Source organism: Gadus morhua, chromosome 5, assembly GCF_902167405.1.
Source record: "Gadus morhua chromosome 5, gadMor3.0, whole genome shotgun sequence".
Classification (NCBI taxonomy): Eukaryota; Metazoa; Chordata; class Actinopteri; order Gadiformes; family Gadidae; genus Gadus; species Gadus morhua.
Window position 1 is genome coordinate 19732169 of NC_044052.1, and position 27372 is coordinate 19759540.

The window sequence follows — 27372 nt, forward strand, 5'->3', positions numbered from 1 at the left end:
TGGGGGGTGGGGGTGCGGACATCTCGTTCCATGGCCCGCTTTTTAAACTGAAAGACGTACCATCATAATTATATTCAGCATATCGTCCAGAAACCGAACAACGCTGAGCGAGGGAGAATCGAGGGTGAGACACTGACCTTGAAGACGGTTCCTTCACCAGCTGCATAGAGCGCATTCTCCGATCATCACTGCTGTGGGCTGGGGGGGCTGCAGCTTAACCACACACTGGTAAACAAAGGTTAGGTGTCTCTGGGTCTTTCAGGGACATCCTTCGATTAACCAAACGGAAATACTGCTTTAGTTCACGGCAGGAGGACCAGCACTTGACCACCCTGATTTAGAGGAGCATACTGGGCAGTCCGGGAGCCCCAGCAGGCCACAGAGGAGATGATCTCCTCTCTCCCCGTTCTTCTCGCACCCTGCTGCCTACGCCATCTTTACACCCGTACAACTATTGACGTGTATCTATAGCGATTGCGCGGTTAACATGTCAATCATATGCGCCGAGCCCGCCTTTAACATAGAAATATGTAAACATAGAAAGGTCCACGTGACTGCATGGTCTGCGCAGACAAGAGGTTTTGAAAACCTACGATTTTTTTTTTTTTAATCTTTGTGGACAGTCTTCCTACAGTAAATAAGACACAAGTAGCGTGGCACTTATTTTTTTATTCAAATCAAATGCATAAGTCATTTTGATACATAGACTAACATGATATTATATTCGATTGATATTCATATATCGATTAATAAAACAGGTTTTTATATCCAGCATGATGCCCAAAAAAGTTTTTACAATCACATAAAGTAAGAATGAAACCAAACTGCACGTTCGGTTGAGCATATTGGCATTTACAGAGAACTAATACCCCAAGTACTTACATTTATTTTAGTACCTGTAATTAGTCTATTTAATATGTGACCGATATTTAGCAATGCATACAATCGACAACAACATTGTTTTCACGCCCGAAACGACGTATTAATTGTTGACGGGCAGAGGGGGGGTGGGGGGGGGGAGGAGAGTGTGAAGAAGAGAGACATCCACCGTTCACTAATACCTTTAAACCACGACCGGTCTTTACTGGTTCCAGCGGCCTTCGTCCCGACCAACCCACAGTTAAGTTAGGTTCCACCTAACATCTACTGTGTGTAGAGTCTCAAACGCCTCTCTCTCTCTTTCCCCCCCCCCCGCTGAGAGTAGGGCCCACTGCGGTGGACAGGAGTTGATTTTGGGTTGCAGTCCTAAACACACTAAAGTTAAAGCGACCCACGATCTATTGGCAGTAGCAGGGTGAGCCCCCCCCCCGCGCTCACAGAACCCCCCCCGTAGATTCCCCAGGGGAGCGTTGGCGACGCCGGGGGTGAACCCAGCGAGCATGGCACTGGAGGAGGTGGGGGGGGGGGAGCTACTGTGCGTTTGCGTGTTCGGTAAGCCGTTACATCTACAGCTACGTGGAGCCCTTTAGTGACATCACAGGTGGGCGTGTCCGTCCGCATCATGCATGATGGGAAGGGTCGCCCTACAGCAGGCCTACGGTACTGGTGGGCTGTACCGACTGGTAAGCTGTACACACACACACACACACACACACACACAAACACACTGCACTGTCATGAATGTGGGAGGAGCCTCCCATGTGTGAGGTCACAAAAGGGTAGGTTTTGAAATGGCCAAGGAGACAAAGGATGGTTAGTTTGAAACACAACAGGAGGCGGGGCTTCCAGGCTCGGTGGCGCTCCACATTTGCATATTTATATGGACAAAGAACGGGTGCTTTGCGACCAACAGAAGAGCTTACGGACCCTCAACACAAAAAACAATCATAACCCAAGACTTCAGGGACAGCACCCAAGGGTGCCCGGTGATGCCACTTTAGATCGCTACTGTTTTGGCGGATGACGTCACTCGGCGCCATTTCAGTCAATCAGGAACGCCCGTCGCAGTGACACCCTTTTCCCAAGAGGGGGTGCTGTTCCTGAAGTGCAGTTCGGAGTATGCTTTGAAAGACGGCCGGAAAATATGATTTTCCCGCCTACTTATTGTAGACCTTGACAGCGATACGATCTGGCGACCATGACGTCAATGCTCCCCCCCCCCCCCCCCCTACCCGGTTGGAGATCAATCAGCTAATAAATAAAGTAGTATCTGTGCAGAACGGGGCAGGCAGCAGGATGCGAAGGACAATACACGGTGACAGCTTTACGAGAACCAACAACCCGAGACCCACGCACCCCTCCCCTTTGTTCAGGAGCACAGTGAAGGCAGAAACTCAACACACACGTCTACCTCGGTGTCTAGCTAACGCTGGGGGGGGGGGGGGGGGGGGGGGGGGCAGGGGGCCCGCATAGTGTCCGGTGCGGGGGTTAGGCAACCTCGGGGAGAATCGATTGGTGAGATGGAGCGAGGTCCGAGGGGGATACGGCGGGGCGTCCGCTAGTGCAGGAAGCGGATGCTCATCTTCTGCTCCACGTCGACCTTCTCCAGCACCTGGAGGAGACAGGCAGAGGGGACAGCAGGGGTTTGAGTCTCGCTGACCGAAGGTTCTGGGTTCGAGCCCCAATTGGAGACAGTGACCGGACTCTTTAAGAGTCAACCAGCGATGACCGCGCCATCTCTGGTGGAACACGGGGTATTGCCTTGATGAGCGGATTACGGGAACAAGGAAAGGTACCTTGATTAACTAATTAAAGGAACAAGGAAAGGTTACCTTTAAGAGCTCATTAAGGGAACCAGGAAAGGTTACCTTTAAGAGCTCATTAAGGGAACAAGGAAAGGTTACCTGGATGAGCTCGTTAAGGGAACGAGGAAAGGTTACCTTGATGAACTCGTTGAAGGAGATGGAGCTGTCTCCGTTCTGGTCAGCCTCCTGGATGGTGCGGTCGGCGATGCTGCCCAGCTGCTCGTCTGAGATGTTCACCCCCACCATCATCCTCAGCACCTGGGACAGTCGGGACAGCGTTAGGGGACCGCGAGATGGTGAGCCGGCCAGCAAACCGTCCCCATTAGGGCACCCATTGCACTCCTGGCCATCCCTGGAAGGAGGGCTCCCCGCGACTGCGGCCCTTCTCAAGATCTCTGCCTTGCTAATTAAGGGAGTTTTTTCACGCCTTCCTGGGGGCTAGGTTCAGGGGGGTGTCATAAATATATGGCCTGTCAAGCCCTTTGAGGCTTTACCTGTGATTTAGGGCTTTTCCTCTCGCTTTGGATGAAAGAGTCTAAAATCACTGAATCCACATGTGACCCAATACTTTCAAACTGGACAATCCTGTCTCTCAGACCACAACCAAAGCACAGAAGTGTTTGGTGTTTGGAGTCTTATGACCGGGGCTGATAACGTGATGGGAGGAAGACTCGGATATGGGAGTACAGGAGATTCATGTCCTGAAGTGACACAAGAGAAACCCCATCATTATCAGCTGATTGGGGCCAAAGTCTGCCCTGCATTGAGCAGATCATAACACTGAATCAAAATGAAAGTCTGGTGTTATTAAAGGAGGTGACATCACCACAGACCGCCTGGAACGCGGAACAAACAGCGGAACAAGGCTTTTCCTGGGAAGCGTGTGTGTTGTTTCTGACATGATTTGTACAAGGTGTGTTTAAGATTGCCACAGAAGGTTTTGTTTAGGTCACGATGTCCCCGGCGGGTCACCACCTCTGTCCACGTCTTACCTGGAGCAGTTCGTCTCGGGAGATCTTATCGTCTCGGTCCAGGTCGTAGAGACGGAAGGCAACTAAAGGACGGGGAAGGTCAGAGAGTTTAAAGAGTGTTTGGGACACGGGGCACACGGAGCGGTGAACATGGCAGGGGCTTCAGTCCTACGGGCGCCGGGCGACAATCAGAAACACTGTTTGCTGAAGGTTTGGGTTTCGCAGTTCAGATGGGTGCGGTCTAACAGGAATCTCCTGTACTGTGACATTTCTGTTGCAAGGCAAGGGGTATTTTTTTCTCCCGCAAAAAAACAAAAAAGGCTAATCAACCTAAGAAAAGCCTAAAGTTGCACAGGGGAAGGGTCGGTATTGCATGAAGCGGTGCGTGATACCAACCCGTGAGTTTCAGTTAACAGAGACATGATACGGTGCTATAAAAAGGTGCACCCATGGTTTGGTGGGAGGCGTGGGGACTCACAGAGCAGCTTGTTGGTTCTGCTGTTGAGCGGCTCGCTGGCCGTGTGATCCTTGTTCTTCTCGTTGTCCTCGATGGGTCTGAAGTGGGCCAGGGTCCGCATGAAGCCCCGGAAGTTCACCTGGTCCTCGCTGAAACACAGCCACAAAACAGCTCACGTCTCTGGGCCACACTGAAACACAGCCACAAAACAGCTGATGTCTCTGGGCCTCACTGAAACACACCCAGACAACAGCTCACGTCTCTGGTCCTCGCTGAAACACACCCAGACAACAGCTGATGTCTCTGGGCCTCACTGAAACACACCCACACAACAGCTCACGTCTCTGGGCCTCGCTGAAACACACCCAGACAACAGCTGATGTCTCTGGGCCTCACTGAAACACACCCAGACAACAGCTGATGTCTCTGGGCCTCGCTGAAACACACCCGCACAACAGCTCGAATCTCAGGCCAGCACAGGGCGGCGCAGTCACAGGATAAACCGCCAGAGACGCGCGCCGCTGGAGGTCCAATCGAGCTGGACGGTTGCCATGGACACCACTGACATTGCTCCATCTCGCTAGGTCAACGTCTATTGTTTAGCCAACACAAAACCGGTTGAGGACCATTTGAAGACAGACCTTTACAAAATATTCCCCTGAACCCCTGGCTCGGACTCCAAAGCTGTTACGTTTACGTTTGGGGCATTTAGCAGACGCTTTAATCCAAAGCGACTTACAATAAGTACATTTATCAGAAGACAGAGAAACAACAATATATCGCTGTTGGTACAGTAAGGCTGTTCATAGAACCAAGTGTAAAGCACTAACAATTGTTAGGGTTACCCATTCCCTGTTTACAACCAAGCTAGCTAGCATAAGATGCTACACAGTACTAAGTTTTATTTTTAAGTGCAAGGACATACAACTAGGGCTGGGCGATTAAATGAATTTTGATCGCGATTTTGATTTTAGCCTGAAACGATCACCAACTAATATAAATCGAGTTGAAACGTTTTTTTGTTTTTTTTTATAGAAATTGCAGAACAGCTGGATACATATCTGGAAATAATTTTTTTATTTGAACATTTTGTGTATTTTTTAAGGGAAAATTTCAAAGTTCTCATTTACAAAGTTGTTGTTTTTTGAGAAATTATTAATAAATGCATAATGTTTTCAAAATCAAAATAATGGAGATTTCAATATTGACCAAAGTAATCGTGATTATGATTTTCTTCATAATTGAGCAGCCCTACGTACAACTTACAATAAGGGCTTGACAGGGAGTGGGGGGGGTTAAGGGGGGAAGCTATGCAGAGTCCAGGTGAACTCTGAACAAGTGAGTCTTGAGTCTATTGCGGAAGCTGGTGAGCGACTATACGGATAATTAATAACTGTTCCCACTCAAACCAACCCCAAGGGCCCATGTGAAACCATTTAAAAGCCCATCTGCAAGTCGAGCCCATCCAGGGGATTGGTTTTACGGGGAAACATAACGAAACATGCCATAAAACTACAGTTTCAGAACCGGCCGCCAACCCCTTATATAGTTCACAAACAAGCCTGCAGGACCAACGGATACGCCGTTAAAGCATGCGCTTCGGGAGGAGACCGCCCTGGCGCTCCTCGTAGCGGTCTGGTAAACCGGCCCGTGGAGTTCCCCGGCGGGGCTGAGCCCGGGGCTAATTGGTACTGGGGTCCGCGGTGGGCTATTCTTAGAACCACACGGACCACCAGGACCGCAGCCGACGGGGCGACAGGCAGGGCAGGGCGGGGCGCTCACCTCTCGGGGAAGAAGGCGTTGATTATCCGGTCGCCCAGCGGGTTGATGGCCAACTCCGGGATCCGCTGGAAGTCCTCTCGGCTGCGATGGGGAAGATTAGGAAAACTGAACGACTGAGGAGGAATAGCCCATCTGGGAACAATGAATGTCCGGATCTTCTCATTTTACCTTTAGTTCATGATGATGATCAAAACTAACGTCTCTGGATGTGGAATGAGATTATGAGTTGGTGAATCTCTAGATTCCTCCTTGCTATTTAAGGGAGTTTTTTTCTTGCCCTCTGGGGGGCTAGGGTCAGGGAGTGTGTCATAAATATATGGCCTGCTAAGCCCTTTGAGGCTGTACCTGGGATAAAGGGCTTTACATATAATAATATAATTGAATTCAATTGAATGCGTCTGCAGCATCTGGGGAACGCCCAGGCCAAACGCTCCACTTTGTGAGGACAATAAAGTTCACCTTGGACCTCTCAGGAGATGTAGTTCTACAGAAAAGGATCATTCCTCGAATCATGAGTCATAGCTATTAGATCCGATGACATCACCGACCAACAATGACAATCTTTAAATAAAGACTGTGACACGTGCCGTAGAAGGCCTTCATCATAACGTTCACACCCAGCAAGACAAGGAGCACATGGACATCATAATAACCGCCATCAGGTGACGCCAACATTGTCTACAGATACCCTATTGTAGCCCACAACTTTATAGATATTTACTCTGACATAGGAAACATGTCATATTGAAGTATCACAATACTTCACCTCGAATTCATTTCCACCCCAACTCAGAAACATCGATTCATTCCCCCATTTCAAATCACAACTCAAAACACATCTGTTTAAAACTGCTCATTTCATTTGTTGCCAATTGCTATGTCTCTTACTATTGTTATTATTTTTTCCTTATCTTATCGTAGTTTCCTTTTAAGGACCTTTGTGTATCATTGTACGGTGTCCTTGAGTGCCGAGAAAGGCCCCTTCAAATTAAATGTATTACTAATACTGTTTACGGTGGAGACTTTGAGGCAGTTCCAGTGCCACAAAAGGGGTCGATGAGAGGGTGTCGCCGTGCCAACGAGCGCCACCGGCGTGGAGATTTACCACCGCGCTGTTTTGTCAACGGATGAACTGTTAAACTCAGAGTCACCTTGGCCTCTTAAGACACCAACAGCAGCGACTTCCACACGCAAAACGTCCCACATGCTTCACCGCAAGGACAGCCAGGCATGGTTACATGTTGTATCAACAAGACAAGTCACGCAGGAGGAAACGGGGATTAGCATTCAGACGGTAAGCCTGTCGACCCCGTTGACGTCCTCTTGGAGACGGGGTTGGTGAGGGGGGGGGAAGTGACCGCTACTCTACGATACTTAATGATTACCTGTTCTTTCAACGACAGCCCACTGCCTGCCCTGAGCGAACATTAAACCAAACCTTCAAGTTTAACTACCAACACACACAATGAGTTACACATTACGAACTAGCAGATGAATAGAGATATCTGGCCGAGACGGTGCACCTTAAAGACAAACGATGCCAAAACAAGACAAATAAATTAAACATGTAGGTTTCAACATTAATCCCAGGCGCGAAATTAAGCATAGTTTGCTGACATAAAAGTCAACCGAAACCGACAACACGTTCTCAAATGTCTGCTGATCATCATCTCATGAACCCTAAAACAACTAAGACTAGTATGACCCGAGATTCACCGACAATACAAATGTTAAAAACATACAAATAGGAAAACGTGTACATAGGACTAGGAAACAATAGGACTGAGGTTATGCCTCCGCCGTTTAAAACATTGTCATTGTGTTTTACGTCAACCAGGGAGAGTGTTTACCTGAGCGTCCCGTTCTCCCCTTTATCCAGGGAGGAGAAGCGGCTGTACAGGCGGGTGATCTGACTGTGAGAAACTGGTCGGGGAACACAAGGATGTTATCAGCTTACAACCAGCACGGGTGGAAACCACTCACAAGACGACGTGCATCACTCACAATACGTCCAAACACAGTGTGACTGTGGGCATTGTGTGTAGAGTGCCACTATCTGCACTTTGTCGTTCACACCTTGACCGATACCGTATCGATCACAACGCAATCAAACGTTAACTTACTCCATAGATCTCCAATAACAACGTTGGTTTATAACATGACAGACAAAAAGGCAAAGGTTATCATTGAACTCTAGACTGGTGTGAGAAACTTACAGCCCGTCTCCTTCTTGATTTCCTCGATCTCCTCTTCCCGGAGTAACGTGGACGCTCGGGAACCCATGGCGTTACTTTAAAACACTAACACAGACGAGCCCCAGGCGACCGATGTCTCTTCTTCCGTGAGCTAGAAGTTATTGAGTAAAGTATTCGGTCCGGGTGTCGAAACGAGGGTAAAAGTTAGCGCTAGCTAGCTAGTTACGGCTAATGACAAATGTATGGAAGTCAAGCCGGGAAAGAACAGGCTGTACCCGCGTAGTGGTGGCTACGGGTCGGGTTCGCAAAACGTCGTGGAGGCACTGCGACCGAGCAGCTGACGAGGTTTCGGTCTTTTTTTCTGTGATATGTGGGTTGGCTGTCGGATTCTGTGTGATATTATCGCGCTAACGGTTAGCCGTCTTCCTGCCTCTTCGCTGTGGGCGGAGCCTATGACGGCAGGTAGTGCGATGACGTCAGACCTGGGCGTGGCCAAGCGTCCAAACATAGAAATAGAATGAGAAGAAGTAATCTGCGTGAACAGAATATTTGTGTGTTGAACGCTTAATATACTGTATACATGCAGTTTCTTCTTTTCTGACAAATGTACTTGGCTAAAAGAATCTGCCAAATGCCCCAAATCTTGACCATTGGACCAGAAACACAATTGTAGTGATACACTCTAGCTTCGAAAACACCATAATTGCCAAGATTTGAGATAGAAAAACGGAATAAAAACATTTAAAAGCTTTTAAAATTACCGATAATGTTTTCTTCAGGTGAATAGGTTTGAATAATGATGCAAGAAATTCAAAAGTACACCCACGATGTCTTCAAGTGTTTTTTTATTTTCCAAAACGATGGAGCAGGGCGTGATTGACGAAACGTGCCTAGGATCGGCGGCAGTACGCATTTAGAATATTTGATCAGCAATCAGTACGTATTTGACTCATCCAAGCCACATATCGTCACCCTCTTAAAGTAATGGCCTAAGTCATATTTTCAAGTTGTTCAGAAAACAGAAAAAACTGAACCATATATAGAGTATATGATATTTATGAATCATTTCAAACACAAAGGTTATGACAATAGATTACTATTGATATACAAATAATGATGTCAGTCAATTGTGTAACATAAGAGGATAAGATGACATAGGCCAATTTATGAACATGCCTTTGTGATTTACTAAATTTTGAACCTGACTTGGGCCGAATTAATTCTGGAATAAGTGAGGCAAAACAGTGCATTTCTTTTTTTCCCCACTACTGTAACAGACCATGAGGAAGGGTAGGCCTATGCCACAAACATTTGTATGGAACGAGTCCTGCATCATGGCAATAACTTCACTAGCTTGGTAGACTTTCTTTTTTTTGGAAGTGGCCGCCATCTTGAAACGCTCATAAAATTGCCTAAGTCACTCTTGTCTAGTGACTTAGGCAAAATAAATTGGCCTAATTCACACTCTTGACATAGGCCATTACACTAAACGGGTAGGATCACATGATCTGTTCAACTGAGGATGTTGGGGATTTTACCAGAGGTGGCTAGCATCACAAAGAGCTGATTTAGGCAAGAAAATCATTTTGGCAAAAAGGTGACTTAGGCCATTACTTTAAGAGGGTGACGATATGCAAGCTTAAAGTCTTAATGTGCAAAATAAATCGAAATACACTGGCAGGCCACATTCGCCCAACATTGAAGAACTAAATCATAAAAAAAGAAAAAGAAAAAAAATTGGAAGTGGTTAAAATACCCTGTTAAAACAGACTCATTCGCAGTGCATCCATCATAAAACCACAACTTAAAACATGTGTGAAACCAGATTAAAAAACAAACCAAAATAGGTGTAAAAGTCTGCATCCAAAACAAAAGCAACACATTTAGCTGGACGTGTGGTTGATTCGTTAAAAGTGCAGAGGAGCCATGCTCTCAGAAGAGTTCCCCGTTAAACCTCGTCATCATCACCACCTTCTTCATCATCATCCTCCTCATCCTCAGGTCTCATCTCAGACGCTCTTTGGTTCGGCGGGAGGCGTCCTCACTCAGTAACACGCAGCATCCATGGCCTGCAGAATCCTGGAGAGACAGTTCATATCGGTCAATAGGATGAATCCTAAAAAAAAAAAACGTTCATAGGAGTTCTGGCTGATACACTACCGTAGGTATTATTATAGTATGTTTTTGTTATGAATGACTTGGTGTTATTAAGAAGCAGGTAGGGGACGTATGGCTCAAGGTTGCCTCCAGATAGACATCGGACACAGGGGTTTGAACCCAGAAGCTTTTGACTGGGAGTCAAACCAACCATCCACCTGCATTATCCTGCCCCCCTTGAACCGGGTCTATTCTGCTCCCTGGTACGAGCGTGTACACACACACACACACACACACACACACACACACACACACACACACACACACACACACACACACACACACACACACACACACACACACACACACACACACACACACACACACACACCTGTCTGTGGCGTATCCTCTCTCACACAGGTTGACCAGGGCGTACAGGTGGCGGATTGCATACTCGTACTGCAACACAAGGGGGCAGCAAACATCAATACAGACATTGACAACACATGGTATGACACGGTAATAACAAGGAGCCTGGCAGACCCGCTTTCGTAATATGGTCAATAATTAGGATCAGTCATTCAGTAATCCAATGCCCACAGAGAGGGACACTGGAACGTACAACCATGCCCGTTCGCTCTTCCACCCATCAAGTGACAAAAATCACGGTACTCTGCAAAAAAATTAGGGAACTGAAACCCCCCCCCCTCCCTTCCGTCACCAACATTTGGCTGGCCTACCTCCGTCTTGTGCCAGTTGAAGCAGGCGGTCTTGTAGTGGCGCACTGCGCTCTGGTAGCAGGCATGCTGCGTGAGGGTGGACCAGGAGTTCAGGACCGCCTGGGCCTGCACAGAGTCCCCGGTCACCTCCTCCACCACCCGCCGCATGCTGTCGGCCAGCACCTCCCGGATCTGGGGACGGACACATGCACGGACACGGACACGGACACGCGCACACACACACACACACACGATTTTTTTTAAGTTTCAATGGATCCGTCCATTGTCAAATTCGTACGAAAGAACAAACAAGGAAGTTAATTTTAGCGTTAATTTTAACCTCCCGACGCGTTGCTAGGACAACGGGGTAGCATGGCTCTGATGCATTGACCTGGCTCTGCTCTAGCCCTCAAGTCTGTGGAAAATCAAGCTGGTTCTTTGAGAGTTGGCGTGTAGATCAACACTAAACCAGTACCAGCACCGGGTTAATGGGGGCGGGGGGGGGGGGCACCTATCTCACCTTCAGATGGGTGCTGATCTCCATGAGCAGGCCCCTGGTTTGCTGGAGGTTGTTGGACGCCATCATCTTCCTCTTCAGGATGGCCAGCGGCACGTCGGGGCTGGGGGTGAGGTCGGGGTCCACCACGGGCTGCAGGGTCATGGGGGGGGCTCGGGGGGCGCCGGCCATGGAGTTACCCTGGAAGGCCATCACCTTCATATGGGCCAGGGTCTGTGGGGAACCCAACCGACCAATCAGAAGTGTGGAGGATATAGAGGAACACTGCTGCTTCCCCACACATTTGCTCCCCATAACTTATGTCACTTCCCAGGGACTTGGCTTACTTGCTCCCAATCAATATTCAGGTAGTCATCTACCTTCATAAAATTCAAATAAAATCTTTACTGTCAAATATCAAAAATGTATAAGCTAGTAATCTCCCGTGGCCCTGTGTGCAAATCGGCCATCCCCCAAAATGGGGTTCCCCCCTCCGAATGAGGTCCCGCCCCCATTTGGGGTCGGGAAATCATTTGGGGGCGGGACCCCCCAAGGTTTGGAGGAACAGAGGCTGGCAGGCCACACCTTGTTCCCAAACTGCTGCACGTGGCTGGTGTTGGTGTGTTTCTTGACGATCTTAAACTGTTTCACCAGCGTCTCTTTGGTCAGATCCTCCTGGAAAGGGTTTTGGGGAAACACAAAGGAGAGACGTGAAGTGATCTTCAATCAACCCACTGAATCAACCCCTTTTTTTGTAAATGACAAAGATATCCAAACGGTTTAGTTTTAACCGTTGCCAAAGCACCCACCACGTCGGAGTCTTCCATCCAGTTGACGCTGTACCAGTCTCCCAGGTAGGTGTCCCTCTTCTCGTCGTAGTAGCAGGCGTACGAGGACTCGTGGGAGTTGGAGGCCGTGGTGGCGTACACTGCAGGAGGGGGGGACAGGGAGGGGACGGGTCACACAACCTGGTTCATCCTCTACGCCTAGAGTCCTGCTGCTGAGGTTTCACTGGGCAGCTCGTACTCAACCCACTTCCTCAAGTCAAGTCATAGCCAGGATTTTAGATTTGTAACCAAAAGCCCTCATACAGCCGCAGCGAGGCTAGAACACCCAGCACGTTGCTTTGTATAAAATATGATGTTAAAGACAGGGCAAGGCGGGAGTGGTGCATTGGAGAGGCTGTTTAACTCCCGAGGCCGAAAGGTTCTGGTTTCGAATCCCAGTGTAGGTATCCAGCCTGTCCTTAACGCCTCTTGCCCACTGCCTCCGTCCGTTGACTGATCCCCATTGACTTTGAATGGGGACGGACACGCAGTGCATTGTGGATCCGTTCGCTCCGTCAAAAAGTTGAACAATTTTCAACTTTTTCGGCAGCGGATCCGTCATCAATCAGATCGCGTATGCAAATCTGTGCAATGTCTCGGGCTCCGAAGACCCCGGAAAGCTCCCCCATCCGTCAGCCAAGCCTTCCGACGTCCTTTGACTGACGGTGCAGTGGGCATGAGGCGTAAGGGACAGAGTTGGTCCGGACCCCAGTGGGACTGGTGGTTCCCACGGGCTCTGGGGGGGCCGTCACGTGGGAAGTCATGATACTAGTGGCCTGCGTGTGTGAACATAGCCTGACCATGTTCCGAACCAGAAACACTGCAACCATGCGACTGTAGAGTGAGTCAGTCAGTCAGTCAGTCAGTCAGTCAGTCAGTCAGTCAGTCAGTCAGTCAGTCAGTCAGTCAGTCAGTCAGTCAGTCAGTCAGTCAGTCAGTCAGTCAGTCAGTCAGTCCTTTGACCTGCAGTTAAGGTCATGTGGATCAGATCACGCGGCGGGCGCAAACGGGAACTGAACCTAACAGGGGATAAATCCGATCTGCAATACGTGCTGACGTGTAAGAAAGCAATCGAGAAACGACGACTCATCTGTCAAAATGTTGTTTTTTTTGGTTTTTAAAGCGCATGATGGATTCAGGACCGAAACACCCATCGGCGGAGTTGAGGCCCAGAGGGCTGTGAACCTTCATATGGGCCGGGGTCTGTGGGGAACCCAACCGACCAATCAGAAGTGTGGAGGATAGAGGTACACAGCTGCTTCCCCACACATTTGTTCCCCATAACTTATGTCACTTCCCAGGGACTTGGCTTACTTGCTCCCAATTAATTTTCAGGTAGTCATCTACCTTCATAAAATTCAAATAAAATCTTTACTGTCAAATAGCTCAAATTTATAAACTATCAATCTCCCACGTCCCTGTGTGCATATCGGCCGTCCCCCCAAAATGGGGTTCCACCCCCAAATTAGGTCCTCATTTGGGGGTGGGACCCCAAGGTTTTGAGGAACAGAGGCTGCCAGGCCACACCTTGTTCCCAAACTGCTGCACGTGGCTGGTGTTGGTGTGTTTCTTGACGATCTTAAACTGTTTCACCATCTTTGGTCAGATCCTGTTTCTTGACCATCTTAAACTGTTTCACCATCTTTGGTCAGATCCTCCTGGAAGGGAGGATCTCAGCCTCCTGGAAGGGAGGATCTGACCTGACCCTAGGATTGGAGCTAGTGAGGTGATCTGGGTTCCTTGAGAGTTTAAGGTTCAGCTCACCATCGATATCTTCGGGCAGGTCGGTCATCATGGAGCCGGACTCACACGCCTCGATGTACATTACCATCTGGTGTGTGTGAAAGATAAGATAAAAAGGTCAAAACAAGCTCACACATCACCATACTGTCAGAGTGAGAGAGTGAGTGAGCGAGAGGGTGAGTCTGTCTGCACACAGCACCTTTTGGTATTTCTTGTTGTCCCTCATGTATTTGATGGTATCCTGGAAGTCTTTAACGTGGAGCTGTGGAGAGTGAAAGAGTGAGAGAGTGGGAGGGAGAATTATAATTAAATACTTGAACAGCTTTTCTCTGTGCCTTCAGGAACGCGTTCTTAAGTGTGGGGGGGGGGGGAGGGGTTGACATTTGACCTCGGACCGCCGGCAGAGACCCAACCCTGAGAGTGCATAGAAATAGTCTACTCCTCAGGTGGGGTCACGGACCCATCAGATATCCAAACACACCCCCTTTCTACCACGAGGGCTCGGTCACTGGCCCCGGCAGACTCCACCCAGTTGTGACATCACAAGTGGCGCATCGGACTCAGCCTGGCAGAGAAGCGGAAGCTTTGCAAAAACCAGTTTCAACTGATCAGTAGAATCCGGTCAGGCGTGTTTTATTCACAGGTAAGGTATTAAAAGGGAGGGGGGGGAGGGGGGGGGGGGAGTGGGAAGTGAGAGCGCTCACCTCGTCGTCGGGGAACGCCAGGATGCCAGGACCGCCGTGATCCGTGAAGTAAACAAACACGTGGTCGTTAGGGCCGCTGGGAGAGAGAACGGTAGAGAGACACAGAGAGAGAGAGAGAGACAATGATAGAGAACGGTAGAGAGACACAGAGACGGAGAGAGAGACAATGATAGAGACGGTAGAGACACAGAGAGAGAGAGACAATGATAGAGACGGTAGAGACACAGAGACAGAGAGAGAGAGAGAGAGACAATGATAGAGAACGGTAGAGAGACACAGAGAGACGGAGAGAGAGACAATGATAGAGAACGGTAGAGAGACAGAGAGAGAGAGAGAGAGACAATGATAGAGACGGTAGAGACACACAGAGACAGAGAGAGAGACAATGATAGAGAACGGTAGAGAGACACAGAGACGGAGAGAGAGACAATGATAGAGACGGTAGAGACACAGAGAGACAGAGAGAGACAATGATAGAGAACGGTAGAGAGACACAGAGACAGAGAGAAAGACAATGATAGAGAACGGTAGAGAGACACAGAGACAGAGAGAGAGAGAGAGAGACAATGATAGAGAACGGTAGAGAGACACACAGAGACGGAGAGAGAGACAATGATAGAGAACAGTAGAGAGACACAGAGAGAGAGAGACAGAGAGAACGGCAGAGAGACAAAGAGAGAGAACAGTAGATATGGAGAGAAAGACAGAGACACAGAGAGAGAGAGACAATGGTACAGAGACAGAGAGACAAAGAAAGTTCAAGATTTGCTTGCTTGGAGTAGCATGATCAAACCAAACCAGGTCAGAGTTCTTTCATGACAATAAATTCCTAGTCCTGATTATTATATCAGGTTATAACTCACCTCTTGAGAACCTTCCCAGAACCGCCCTTCGCATTGGCGGAGTCTCCCTTCAGAACTGCAAGGAAGTTCTCTGGTGTGACCGCCTGCACACACACACACACACACACACACACACACACACACACACACACACACACACACACACACACACACACACACACACACACACACACACACACACACACACACACACACACACTTAAAACCATGGCGGTGGTTTGTCCCTTTCCACGCGGCCCACTCTGAAAATCGCTTCGGTTCAGAACCATGTGTGGATTTTGAACCCGCGTGTTTGAGGGGCGGTGCTCACGTCTCCGGTGTAGTCCTTGAGGACGCCCTTGTACACGTCGGTGCCGTTAGGCCGGTTGATCACCACGCCGGGGGTGGGGTTGCTGCAGAGGGGGACAGAGATGGGACGGTCATCGGCTGCGTTCCAATTGTCGTTCCGTAGACACTCGCCCCTCGCTGCATAGACCATGAGGGGTGCGTACCAATAGTCCTTCTACACGATTCCTCTCACCAGAACCTACGGAACGTTGTTTTTCCCGTATCCCCCTTGTATCCACTAGCATACCAAACGGTAAGCAGGTGTACAGTAAGGATGCATCATCAGTTTTGCCCATCGCAGGAAGGGCTTTCCAACTACTTCCTGCGACATACACCGCTAAAGCGAGTCTGATGGTTCTGATCGGCCCAGATCAACAACGGCAAACTTAAACAAAACTATAGAGGTTCAGCCGTTTCCCTTTCCTCCTGCTCGGCCTTCCTCACTGCATCTGGTCGTGTCCTCAAAACAAAAACAAAAAAGCTACAGTGTGCGACCAATGAACATCGTTTTGGGAAGCAGCCAGTCACTCATTGAGGGAAGTTCATGGACAGCTGAGTCAACATCTGCTGCACAACAACATGATGACAATAATATGGAGATGATTGACCGATCAGCAGGCGAATGAAACAAAACATGACAAGGCTGTAAAACCCTGCGATCGTTCTTCGCGACCGTTATCTCTACTGCGCGATCACGTGCACGGCCCGGCTGCCCCGGCCAACCATCGTATGATCAGGTCACACTTTCCCTTTGTCCCTCAAACACACGCTCGTCTGTTCCGTGGGATCGTAGCAGAGCACAACGAGATTCTTCCAAGGTCTCTAACCGATATGCAGTACGGGTGTTAAATGTCGCTCAAAACCAGCATCTCAATATGACAACAGATACTGTTGAGTCACACTCGGGCATCAGAACTGCGAGTCTGTCCGGTGGCTCGACGCCAGCGACAGACCGTAACGTCTCATCCGTTACGCCTTCTGGGTCATGCATGATCGGCCAGCCCATGAGGATCACAGATTTGTTCATTCGTATAACAAAATAGTCTATAAAAGATCCCAGGATGTCACTAAATGCAAGTGAATACATTAAAGTATTCCTATCCAGGAACATATTCAATGATTCAAACATTGTTGGATGTACATGGTTGACAACAAGCCTACTTCTGGGTATTCACAAGAGCTTCTAACAGGATAAGATCAGATTGGAAGCACCAAAGCCTCCAAAATCAGTTCCATGTGACTCAGCCACTATTATCAGTGGCTTGATCCGAGTTTGCCTGTTCTGTCATTCTGGTTTGTTAGGCTTACGTTGTTAAATGTCCATTATACTGTAATCTTTTGATTGACTTCCCCATTTTTCAATGCAAATCTAGACACCATGCTCACAGCTGTAGCCTGTATAATGCTTTAACACCGTGAATACATTTACATCTACATTTAGGGCATTAGGCAGACAAAGTGCATGCATCAGAAGAAATAGAAACAACAATATATTGCTGTCCGTACAGTAAGGATGTTCATAGAACCAAGTGACAAGCACTAACAATATTAGGTTAACACATTCCCCGTATACGACAAAGCTAGCTAGGATGTGGGTGAATTGGTAAATCTGGGAGGGTGTTTGTTCTCTATCAGGGGAATTTCTAAAGAAGCAGAACTCACTTTTCGTTAGTGGCCAAGTCGTCAAACATCATGACCACAATCTGCTCGTCAGGAATGCCGTTCTTATGGACGATCTGGTAGGCATGGCATGCATCGGCCTGGACACAGAAAATTCAACACTTTAATCACCACCAACAACAGTTACTTATTATTTATAATTCACAGAACATGAACAAATAAGTAGGCACTGCAGAGGTACACAAACACAACTGTGTGTGTGTGTGTGTGTGTGTGTGTGTGTGTGTGTGTGTGTGTGTGTGTGTGTGTGTGTGTGTGTGTGTGTGTGTGTGTGTGTGTGTGTGTGTGTGTGTGTGTGTGTCCAAGCTTATCTTTGAACACTTATCTTTCCCAAAGCCAATCCTAGAGCATGACCTTAACCAAACAAAGACTCTCTAAAACCAAGAAAACCCACAAGTCTATGTGTTGCAGTTAGAGGTTGATTGTCTGGTTTAATTTCCCGCGGTGGAGATGGTTGTTACTGAGGGACATTGGTTCTTTCTCACCTGATGTCTGTAGTTGTACCAGCCGCTGGAGCCAGCGACGATCACCACCCAGTTCTTCCCAGCCTCTGGGGCTTGGGAGGGGAACGTATGGGTCAGACTCAGACCCAGGCCCAGCAGGACGACCACCGGGGTGAACATCGCTCGTTGTCTAGACAGTGTCCTGGTGGAGGAGGACAGAGGTGGAGAATATGGATCTATTTTAAAAGGATGCGCACTGGGTTCAGTGTTTGGATTGACGGGATTCACTTCAGCGATCAATAAACAAACTGAGTGTTTCTACAAAAACAAATGAGATAGTGGCACCATAGTTGGTTGTTGTTGCCAACGTTAGCTTAGAGCTTAGCGCATCTCCAAACGCCTGAAACGGCTGTAAACAAAAACAACAACAAGAACAACATGACACCCTCCTAACCAATATGTCCGTGTAGAGAAAGCAAAATAATTGCGAACTTATATCACCTTTATTGAAGCGAAGGAAGCGACTCTTTGTTAATCCTCAAGTGTGTGCACAGCATAAACGCTGAGGGTTACGGGATGGATCTTTATAGGCAAGACTTTCGGGAAAAACAGTGACTGGACTTTTTTCACATAGCAGGGCGGGACTTGCTTCATATCAGCCAATGGGTTTGCTCGGAGGGCGGTGCTCTGGGTCTGGGTCATGCGCTCCACACCGCAGGCCGTGTAATGCCTTAAACATTAACCGGCCAGTGTTTACTGCACTGGATACTTTACATTCAGTTCGTAAATAATACCACTTGTTGCCTGTACCATGTAATATACGTTTGGAATAATGCATGTAGTGTTCCCCTGCACATGGCTGCGGAGAAAGAGTCACTGGTCAAGCAAATTAGAGACGTTTGAGTCGGAAGTTGTAGGCATACGCCATAATAAATGTAATAGTGTATAATAGAGGTAGTAAAAGTGTCATGTGATTTGCTGCCGTTTTCAAAAATGTCATGAGTGTGCAACTTTTTCTAAATGAGGGCAGACTCTTGAACTCTTTGCTGAAACTGCCAAGAGATGGTGACCTACATGTGACTGTTTATTACACCCCCTCACGGATCATAAAGTCACTTTTTAAACCCACTGTAGGATTATAGCACTTCATAAAGCTAAAACTAGTTAAAAATTATTATATTTTTCAACACACATCTTACAGGTTAAATGGTCTTGCAGTGTTGTTGGATGTGTGTTTACTTCAATCATTATATCCGGATCGGATTTGATGATTTTGAGCGTCAAACAAAAATTCTTCCATCTGGTACAGTCCTTGGCATGGGTCTGTGGTGCATTTTGAATCAGAAGTATTGGACATAGACAACGACACAGATAATTAAGAAGATATAAGCAATAAATCAAACTGCTTTATTTCTCCATTTAGAAAAAGAATTTAAGTTAAACAGGGCAACAGTCCATCAAGAGTTCCGGCATCCCGCGTTTCCACCAGATTGTCTCCGGATACGTTAACCTTTTGTCCAATGAATGAAAAAAGCCGTAACAAAGTGTAAATACAATGTTTACAGTAATAAATATTCAAAACAATATATTTTTTACATAGACATAATATATATATAGTCATTTTTATATATATATATATATATATATAATCATATACAGTAAAAAGTTATCTTCAAGTTTATCAAACGTAAAACGGTAAGATAAATGGCTGCAAATAGAACGATTGCATTTTATTTCTCATTCCCAAGGCAACTGTAACCATGGCAACTTACTCTGTCTAATAAACAATAAATAAAAGTGGATATTATATTAAGATTGTAGTGCGTCACTGTAAAGTAAAGAATAAAGTAAAGAAAAAAGAAAAAATGAAATAATAGTGCAAGTTCGTATCTCTTTTTCGGAGCGAACCGTAGACATCCAGAAGGAATGGCGACCCGGGAGACAACACTAATGTCAAATCAAAATGGCGGTGTTCAGCGCGGGTAGGCCCCCCCAGAGTCAGCCTAGCAGACTGCGCGGGGGGTCTTGGCAACAACAGGAAACAGAAAGCGTACAGGTGTAGCAGGAAGCCCAGGTCGGTACCCCGCTACCTGGACTCATTTGGCAAACAATCCAAAAACCAAAATAAAACAATAAAACACTCAACGCTGTCTGAAACACACGTCAAAACCTGCATTCTATTTCACGCAGAACGTGCGCGTGTGCGTACGTGAGCGTGTGTGTGTGCGCGAGTTTGTGTGTGTCCGGGAGCGTGTGTTTGTGTATGTGTGCGTGTGTCTGCGAGCGTGTGTGCTTCCTTGGGCGTGTGTATGTGTTTGTGTGCATGTGTATCCGTGCGTGTGTGTGTGTGTGTGCATCGTCCAATGAAGTGGTCAATGAGATGCATAGAAAAAGGTTATGAGGCAGACTGAGTTCAGAGGGCTGTCAGACATCATGCAGCATCGGTGAGCTTCACGAAGCAAGGCGGAGGATACTGTGTGTGTGTGTGTGTGTGTGTGTGTGTGTGTGTGTGTGTGTGTGTGTGTGTGTGTGTGTGTGTGTGTGTGTGTGTGTGTGTGTGATGCGGTAAAGGAGCTGTGCTGCAGGGAGGGGTCCGTCTCAATGGTTTCCAGGTAAGGGAGAGGGGGGAAAATCCAGGTCCAGGGGGTCAAGGTACCCGCCGTGTTTTCCCTCCAACCACTGGTTCTGCTCAGCGGCAGCTCTGCCTGCATGTTGTGCCGATTCACAAACCCTCTATTCGGATCGGAACAACGAAAGCAACGCGGGAGCTTCTTCTTCCCTCCTCTGTCGGCAAAACACACGGCAGAGGAGAGAGAGAGAGTGAAATAAAAAATAAAAAACCTTTTTCTACTCGTGGGTTTCCGGAGGGGAGGTTCCAGATGTTCCAGCGGTTCCGTCCGCTCAGCAGCCAGGCGCAGGAGAGAGAGGGAGCAGGTCCCAAGGACCCTTCTTCCTCAGCCCGGCTGGGGCCTGGAGGTTTCTTCCATTCAAAAGCAACGGAGGGGGACCTTTACTTTGAAAAACAAAACAAAGCCCCTCCTCTCTCAGCCGGGAGACACAGGGAGCGAAGGTCGGAGCTGGTGGGGGCGGCGTGGGGGAGGGGTGGTCGGGTGGGGGCGGGGCCAGGTGGAGGTAGGCTGGGTGTCTGGTGGGGGAGGAGCCGGTGGGGTGGGGGGCCGTTGGATGAAGGCTGGGTGGAGGGAGGCGGGGCCTGGGGCTAGGGGGAGCAGCGGTCGGGCGGGGGTCTCAGACCTCCGCCCCCAGCTCCATCACCCCCGTCTCCAGGATGGGCACCAGCCTGTCGTCCACCTGCACCAGCAGGATGGTCTTGTCCGTGTGCGAGCGGCTGGCCGGCTCGCGGCTCCGGGACACCCAGCGGTGGATCACCTGGAGGGGGTAGGGGGGAGGGGGGGGCAACGTTACGTCAAACTAGGGCTGGGCGATTCATCGCATTTTGATCACAATTACGATTTTAGCGTCAAACGATCAGAAAATTAACATAATCGAGGTTTCAGATTTTATTGTATTATTATTATTTTTATGATTTAAAGAAAGGACAGAACAGCTGGACACATATCTGCATATAATTTTCGATTGGAACATTTTCTTTTTGACCATTTTGTGTATTTTTTAAGGCGGAATTTCAAAGTTCTCAGTTACAAAGTTATTTTTTGGGAGAGACATGCTGAATAAATACAACATGTTTTCAAACTCAAAAAAAATCGTTTGAATAATCGTGATTTCCAATATTGACCAAAATAATCTTGATTATGATTTTTCCCATAATCGAGCAGCCCTACGTCAAACAGAGTCGGAGTCCGGAGTTGCCCTATTGCACCAGGTCTGGATCTGATTCTCTGGAACACATCCAGAGACGTAACGTCAAACAGGGGGCCGGTTCCACATGAGAACGCACACTCAGGTAGCCAGGCACAAAACAATGACATAACGGCTTGTAAACGGACTTCAATTATAGGCAGGGGTGCACGTAACATCTTTTAGAGTTACTCAGGGTACCAGGAAATGGTATTTGGTACGCATCCCACACACAGCCCCACACGTAACATCTGATCTGATGAAACTGACCCAGTTTCACCAAGGAGATTCCATTTCCAAATGCACAACTTCTTAAGCACAGCGGTGTTTTTTGCTCCACCTTTTTTTGTCGTATCTAACTGCAGCAGCTTGACCACGGTGCGTTTGGATATAGTTCTCCGATGTGTGCGCGATGCGCGGCGCACACATCGGAGAACTGCGCAAAAATCATCTCATCACTAATTATAAGCGCACATTTCAGTGCGCTTCTAATTAGTTTCGAGCCGGGGCACGTCATGACTCCACTATTTTCTTCTGCTCCGGCTCGATTTGCCTTTTCTTTGCAGGTGGCTACTGCCAAAGTGGCTGCTCAATGGATGTTGTTTTTTTAGTTTTTTTGGATTACCCGTTAGTGACTCAAAAGCGTCGTAGCGACACAAGTGACGTTGCGCCTCCCTGATTATGGTTGCGCATGCGTACTTGCGTACCAGTTATGTGCAACCCCTGTTTATGGAGCGCTTTTCTGGCGGTGACTTACGTGTCCCTCCATGCCCTCCAGGGGGCTCCACTCCCTCCAGCTGCTGCGCCCGGCCTTTACCCTCAGGGCCTCGTCAGGCCACAGCAGCCCCTTCCTCTTGGACAGGTTGATGGTCTCTAGCACCTGGCTCACGTCCACGATCTACCAGGAGACGGACACACGGACAGACGGACGGAGGGAGAGACAGACGGACAGACAGACAGACAGACAGAGGGACAGCCGGAGGGACAGACAGACAGACGGAGGGAAGCAAAAAGGTTTAAACAGCTGTTCAAACGAGTTAAAGGGGAACCATTCCTATTTTACCCATCATGCATCTGGGCAGGCCTGCCCGCAGACCTTGTGGTATCATGGGGGTTTTTTAAGATGGTAGAAGAGCTGTTTCCTCTTCCCTCTGAGGGAGGAAGAACTCCTTTAGTGTCTGTCAGGAACTCAGTCCTATATACACCCTGTCCTAGCTCCCTGATCATCTGATGTGACGACCAGGTGATGTGAAACCAACATGTCTAGACATTCCGATACAATGTTTCCTTCCCAATACCAATTCCGATTCCTGAACTTGAGCATCCCAGTATTCCCATTTAGACTCCCCGCATCCGACCATTAACAAACACAGAATAACACTACACGTGTTTGTGATGTCCTCTGCCTGTGTACTTAATGAGCTAGTCACGTGATGGTATCAGATCTGCTTATAGACGTACTCGCCGATACCCAATACTGAATGTCCGACACTGGTATCGGTATCGAAATAACTTCTCTTTCCTGCGCTACCGACTGACCTCCAGAACACGTCACAGCGTGTGCTTCGCGGTCAGTGGGTGCAGTCAGACCTCACAGCGGGGGGGGGACGGGGGGGGGGACACCCACCTGCACCCGGTAGGAGATGTCGTCGCGGCGCACCGTGGCCACGGTGGGGTTGTGGTAGTGGGGGTAGTGCTGGTGGTGGTGGTGGTGGTGAGGGAGGTGGTGGTGGTGGTGGTGGTGGAGGTGCTGGCTCTGCCCCAGGGGGTCGGACGCCGAGGCGGCGGCGGCGTTGGAGGAGGACGAGGACGAGGAGGTGGAGGCGGCGGCGCAGGCCGGGCCGCAGGGGGGCGCGTCGGCGGCGGCCAGCAGCCCCACCAGCGTGTGGCGCTTACAGGACGGGATGCTGTGGTTGGAGAGCGAGGCGGAGGGGGGCCCCGAGGGGGGGCCGGCCGGCTCCGAGACCGAGCCCAGCCGCAGGTGCAGGGAGGCGGGCAGCGTGTGCAGCGACAGCTGGCTGGAGGAGGAGCGCGGGCAGGGCTCCAGGCCCGTGGTGGAGGTGCGCAGGGAGGAGGAGTGGCGGCTGCTGCTGTAGCGGTACGACGACACCCCGCTTACCACCGAGGCCCGCGCCGGGGAGTGGCGGGCCAGGCCCGACTGCACCGACTGGCAGCTCTGGCTGGTGCCTGCAGGGGGCGGCGGAGAGTCAGTACGGTGACGCGTCAGGGTGTCATGTTAAAGTCGGTGTTTCAGTGTCAGTGCCCTGCTACTGACATGTTACTAACATGTTAGTGTCAGTGCCCTGCTACTAACATGTCAGTGTCAGTGCCCTGTTACTAACATGTTACTAACCTGTCAATGTCAGTGCCCTGTTACTAAAATGTCATTGTCAGTGCCATGTTACCAACATGTTACTCACATGTCAGTGTCAGTGCCCTATTATAACCATGTTAGTGTCAGTGCCCTGTTACTAACTTGTTACTTAGGTGTCGGTGTCAGTGCCCTGTTACTAACATGTTACTCACTTGTCAGTGCCCAATTACTACCATGTTGCTAACATTTCAGTGCCCTGTTACTTGCATGTTACTAACTTGTCAGTGTCAGTGCCCTGTTACTAACATGTCATTGTCAGTGCCCTGTTACCAACATGTTACTCACATGTCAGTGTCAGTGCCCTATTATAACCATGTTAGTGTCAGTGCCCTGTTACTAACTTGTTACTTAGGTGTCGGTGTCCTGTTACTAACATTGTACTCACTTGTCAGTGTCCGTGCACTGTTAGTGACATGTTTAATTACGTATGACGCATGTTATCAAGATGATTCTACAGGCATATAATCAATCCAGCCAGCTCGTCAGGAGCAGTCAGGGTGACAACTCAACCAGGGTGAGCCGGGGATCGAACTAGCAACCCTGCGGTCACCAACCGACCCGCTCTCCCGCCTGAGCTACTGCCAAGTCTTTATCCAAATAACACTTTGGTTCCAGCAGATGGACAAACATCGCTCTACAAACACCGGCCTCACCCATGGAGTGGTGCGTGTGGTGGGGGTGGTGCGGGGGGCCCCCGGGGGTCCCGCCCTGGGACACGGAGCTCTGCTGGGAGTCGCTGGCCCCCGTGCCGTTCCCGCTGCCGCACGAGACCCCACCGCCGTCCGAGTCCTCCATGTTGCCCCCGCTGTTGCAGCCGGCCCCGCAGCCCTTCCTCAGCCTGCCCCCGCCCCCCAGGGAGGAAGAGGAGGCACACGTCACAACCCCGCTCACAAAGTAAAGGCGCGGCGCAGCCCGGCCAACGACTCCGAGGAGGACTTTTATTTTGGAAATCCACTTGTTTTTCCCTCAGTGATAGTCTACAAGACAATTCTGTATCTGTATGTACCAGCCCTATATATATATATATAGGGCTGGGCTAGTTAACGCGTTAATTACACGTTCACGCAATCTTGTTTTAACGCGTTTAAAACAAATTGACGCATTAACATTATTTTCCCTTTGATTTTTGAAAGGTTTTGAAAGTCCCACTTACTTTACATTCAATTACACTTGCAATAAGTGCCTGATTACAATTCCCAAATCTGTGGCGCTACTTATTTGAATTTAACAACACTGTTGGTTTACAATTGTACTACGGTAATTAACTGCCTGTTAACAATTTCCAAATCTGTGGTCTTCTGTAAGTTTCATAATCAACCCACACTGACTGAGTCAATAAAACTCCCTCAAGTTCTCGTGGCCTAGTTTTTGCTGATAAAGTACATTTGGTGTGAATGATAATGTGTCATTCCATTTGATAATTCACTTCAATTGGAGTGGATTTAAAATAGAATTTAAAAAGTGTGATTTAAAAGAGTTAACTCACCATACTATGTGATTAATCGCTATTAAAACTTTTAATCGTTGCCGAGCCCTATATAAATATAGATATACTTGATCACTGGGCCACTTCTCTTTGTTCTTTACATTGCATTTGAACACTTTAATATACTATAAGGTCCTGGCACTGGGCCACTTTATACTTTAAACTGTTTGCCCTGTTTGTCCGGTTTGTCCTTACTTTAGCATTTACTTTAACATCTATTTTCAAATGGGTAAAACATTTTGAATAGCCAATAAACATTTAATAAACTTTTTCAGTTTCGAACGCACTTCAGCGCTCATTCTCAGTAGAGGATGCACCAGCGCCCTCTGGTGGCCGGTCCGACACACTGCACTCTCTCCGCCGCCACAACAACAACAGCAAACACAGCCACCCACCTGTGCCAGGTGCCGACCACGAAGCTGCGGATGTTGCCCATGCTGATGGGCCCGCCCAGCACGCGCGGAAGCTGCGGGTGCGAGTCGCAGTAGGAGGTGGTGAGGGGCGAGACGTAGATGGGGTAGCCGATGGGCTGGTCGCACGACGAGTTGATCATGTTGCGCAGCGCCTGCTTGGCGTTCTGGATGCTGCCGCGCTCCGGGTTCCGGTTGCGCAGGAAGACCAGCTCCTGCTGCTGCCCCGCCCACAGGCCGCGCACGCACTCCTTGTTCACCTGACGCGTGGGGAAGGGAGGGGGAGTTAGAGAGAGATAGGGGGGAGGGAGGGAGGGAGAGTTAGAGAGAGAAAACAGAAACAGAACTGTCAAACGCTAAATGGAATGCATTCATGTAAAGCGCTTTTTCTAAACACCCTCACAACATTGCCGGACATTCACCCATTCATGCACACATTCACACACCGACGGCGGTGTGTGAATGTGTGTGTCGACCACGCAGGGCGACAGCCAAGAGAGAAAGAGAAAGAAAGGGAAAAAGAGAGAGAGAGAAAGAAAACTAGGAAAAGAGAGAGAGAGAAAGAAAACAAGGAAGAGAGAGAGAGAGAGAGAGAGAGAGAGAGAGAGAGAGAGAGAGAGAGAGAGAGAGAGACAGAGAGACAGAGAGACAGAGAGAGAGAGAGAGAGAGAGAGAGAGAGAGAGAGACAGAGAGACAGAGAGACAGAGAGACAGAGAGACAGAGAGAGACAGAGAGAGACAGAGAGACAGAGAGAGAGAGAGAGAGAGAGAGAGAGAGAGAGAGAGAGAGAGAGAGAGGGGTGGCCCCACCTTGATGACCCTGAAGCTGAGGTAGCGCCGGTTGAGCATGATGATCTTGTACTCGTTGGTGCCCTCGTCCAGGACGTGGCGCAGGGCGAGCAGAGCGGGCGCGTTGGACAGCACTGCGCTGCGCCAAGCCGGGTCGCCCTCGTGGGCCATCACCAGGCTCACCTGGTGCTCCGAGATGGCCTCGAACAGAACCACCGGGTCCTCGTACTCATCAGGGGACGTGAAGTGGTCCTGGAGGGGGGAGGGGGAGTTAGAGAGAGACAGAGAGGAGGGAGGGAGGGAGGGAGGGAGAGTTAGAGAGAGACAGAGAGGAGGGAGGGAGGGAGGGAGGGAGGGAGGGAGAGTTAGAGAGAGACAGAGAGGAGAGAGGAGGGAGGGAGGGGGGGAGAGTTAGAGAGAGACAGAGAGGAGGGAGGGAGGGAGGGGGGGAGAGTTAGAGAGAGACAGAGAGGAGGGAGGGAGGGAGGGAGGGAGGGAGGGAGGGAGAG

The 27372-nt window shown here is 49.1% G+C and overlaps 3 protein-coding genes across 4 annotated transcripts in view; all 3 read right to left on the reverse strand.

The window, feature by feature from the left end:
* Positions 1–649: 649 nt before the first annotated feature.
* Positions 650–8546, reverse strand: chp1 (calcineurin-like EF-hand protein 1). The gene is made up of 7 exons (XM_030356023.1): positions 8111–8546; positions 7745–7817; positions 5895–5975; positions 4134–4261; positions 3677–3738; positions 2820–2942; positions 650–2491 (listed from the first exon to the last, which is right to left on the reverse strand). The coding sequence occupies exons 1-7, from the start codon at positions 8175–8177 to the stop codon at positions 2438–2440; spliced, it is 588 nt and encodes a 195-aa protein (XP_030211883.1). The 5' UTR covers positions 8178–8546; the 3' UTR covers positions 650–2437.
* Positions 8547–8916: 370 nt separating this feature from the next.
* lgmn (legumain) lies at positions 8917–18690 on the reverse strand. Of its 2 annotated transcripts, none has more exons than XM_030356017.1 (14): positions 18490–18690; positions 18031–18190; positions 17528–17625; positions 15849–15930; positions 15539–15621; positions 14676–14751; positions 14171–14233; positions 13993–14059; positions 12211–12329; positions 11987–12076; positions 11426–11635; positions 10927–11097; positions 10578–10645; positions 8917–10168 (listed from the first exon to the last, which is right to left on the reverse strand). In XM_030356017.1, exons 2-14 carry the CDS (start codon positions 18166–18168, stop codon positions 10135–10137), a joined length of 1299 nt encoding a protein of 432 aa, XP_030211877.1. In that variant the 5' UTR covers positions 18169–18190; positions 18490–18690; the 3' UTR covers positions 8917–10134. The 2 variants fall into 2 exon arrangements, with proteins under 2 accessions (XP_030211877.1, XP_030211879.1); XM_030356019.1 differs by having other exon boundaries at positions 18031–18224; positions 18490–18593.
* A 673-nt stretch (positions 18691–19363) lies between these two features.
* Positions 19364–27372, reverse strand: part of pcnx1 (pecanex 1) — a 46993-nt gene continuing 38984 nt past the window's right edge. The window contains 6 exon segments of the mRNA XM_030356025.1: positions 19364–21375; positions 22562–22702; positions 23432–23991; positions 24832–25016; positions 26060–26334; positions 26885–27115. Of these exon segments, the coding sequence (XP_030211885.1) occupies positions 21235–21375; positions 22562–22702; positions 23432–23991; positions 24832–25016; positions 26060–26334; positions 26885–27115 (1533 nt within the window). The 3' untranslated portion in view covers positions 19364–21234.

What these genes read in the sequence shown, in the direction of transcription:
- lgmn (XM_030356017.1), bottom strand. Translation starts at nt 18,168, where the DNA reads ATGTTCACCCCGGTGGTCGTCCTGCTGGGCCTGGGTCTGAGTCTGACC. An exon ending in GGATGGAAGACTCCGACGTG is followed by an intron (nt 12,077 to 12,210) that starts GTGGGTGCTTTG and finishes AACCCTTTCCAG; the next exon opens with GAGGATCTGACCAAAGAGAC. An exon ending in TGCAGCAGTTTGGGAACAAG is followed by an intron (nt 11,636 to 11,986) that starts GTGTGGCCTGCC and finishes GGTTCCCCACAG; the next exon opens with ACCCTGGCCCATATGAAGGT.
- chp1 (XM_030356023.1), bottom strand. Translation starts at nt 8,177, where the DNA reads ATGGGTTCCCGAGCGTCCACGTTACTCCGGGAAGAGGAGATCGAGGAA. An exon ending in AATCAAGAAGGAGACGGGCT is followed by an intron (nt 7,818 to 8,110) that starts GTAAGTTTCTCA and finishes TTCCCCGACCAG; the next exon opens with TTTCTCACAGTCAGATCACC. An exon ending in GGGGAGAACGGGACGCTCAG is followed by an intron (nt 5,976 to 7,744) that starts GTAAACACTCTC and finishes TCCCCATCGCAG; the next exon opens with CCGAGAGGACTTCCAGCGGA.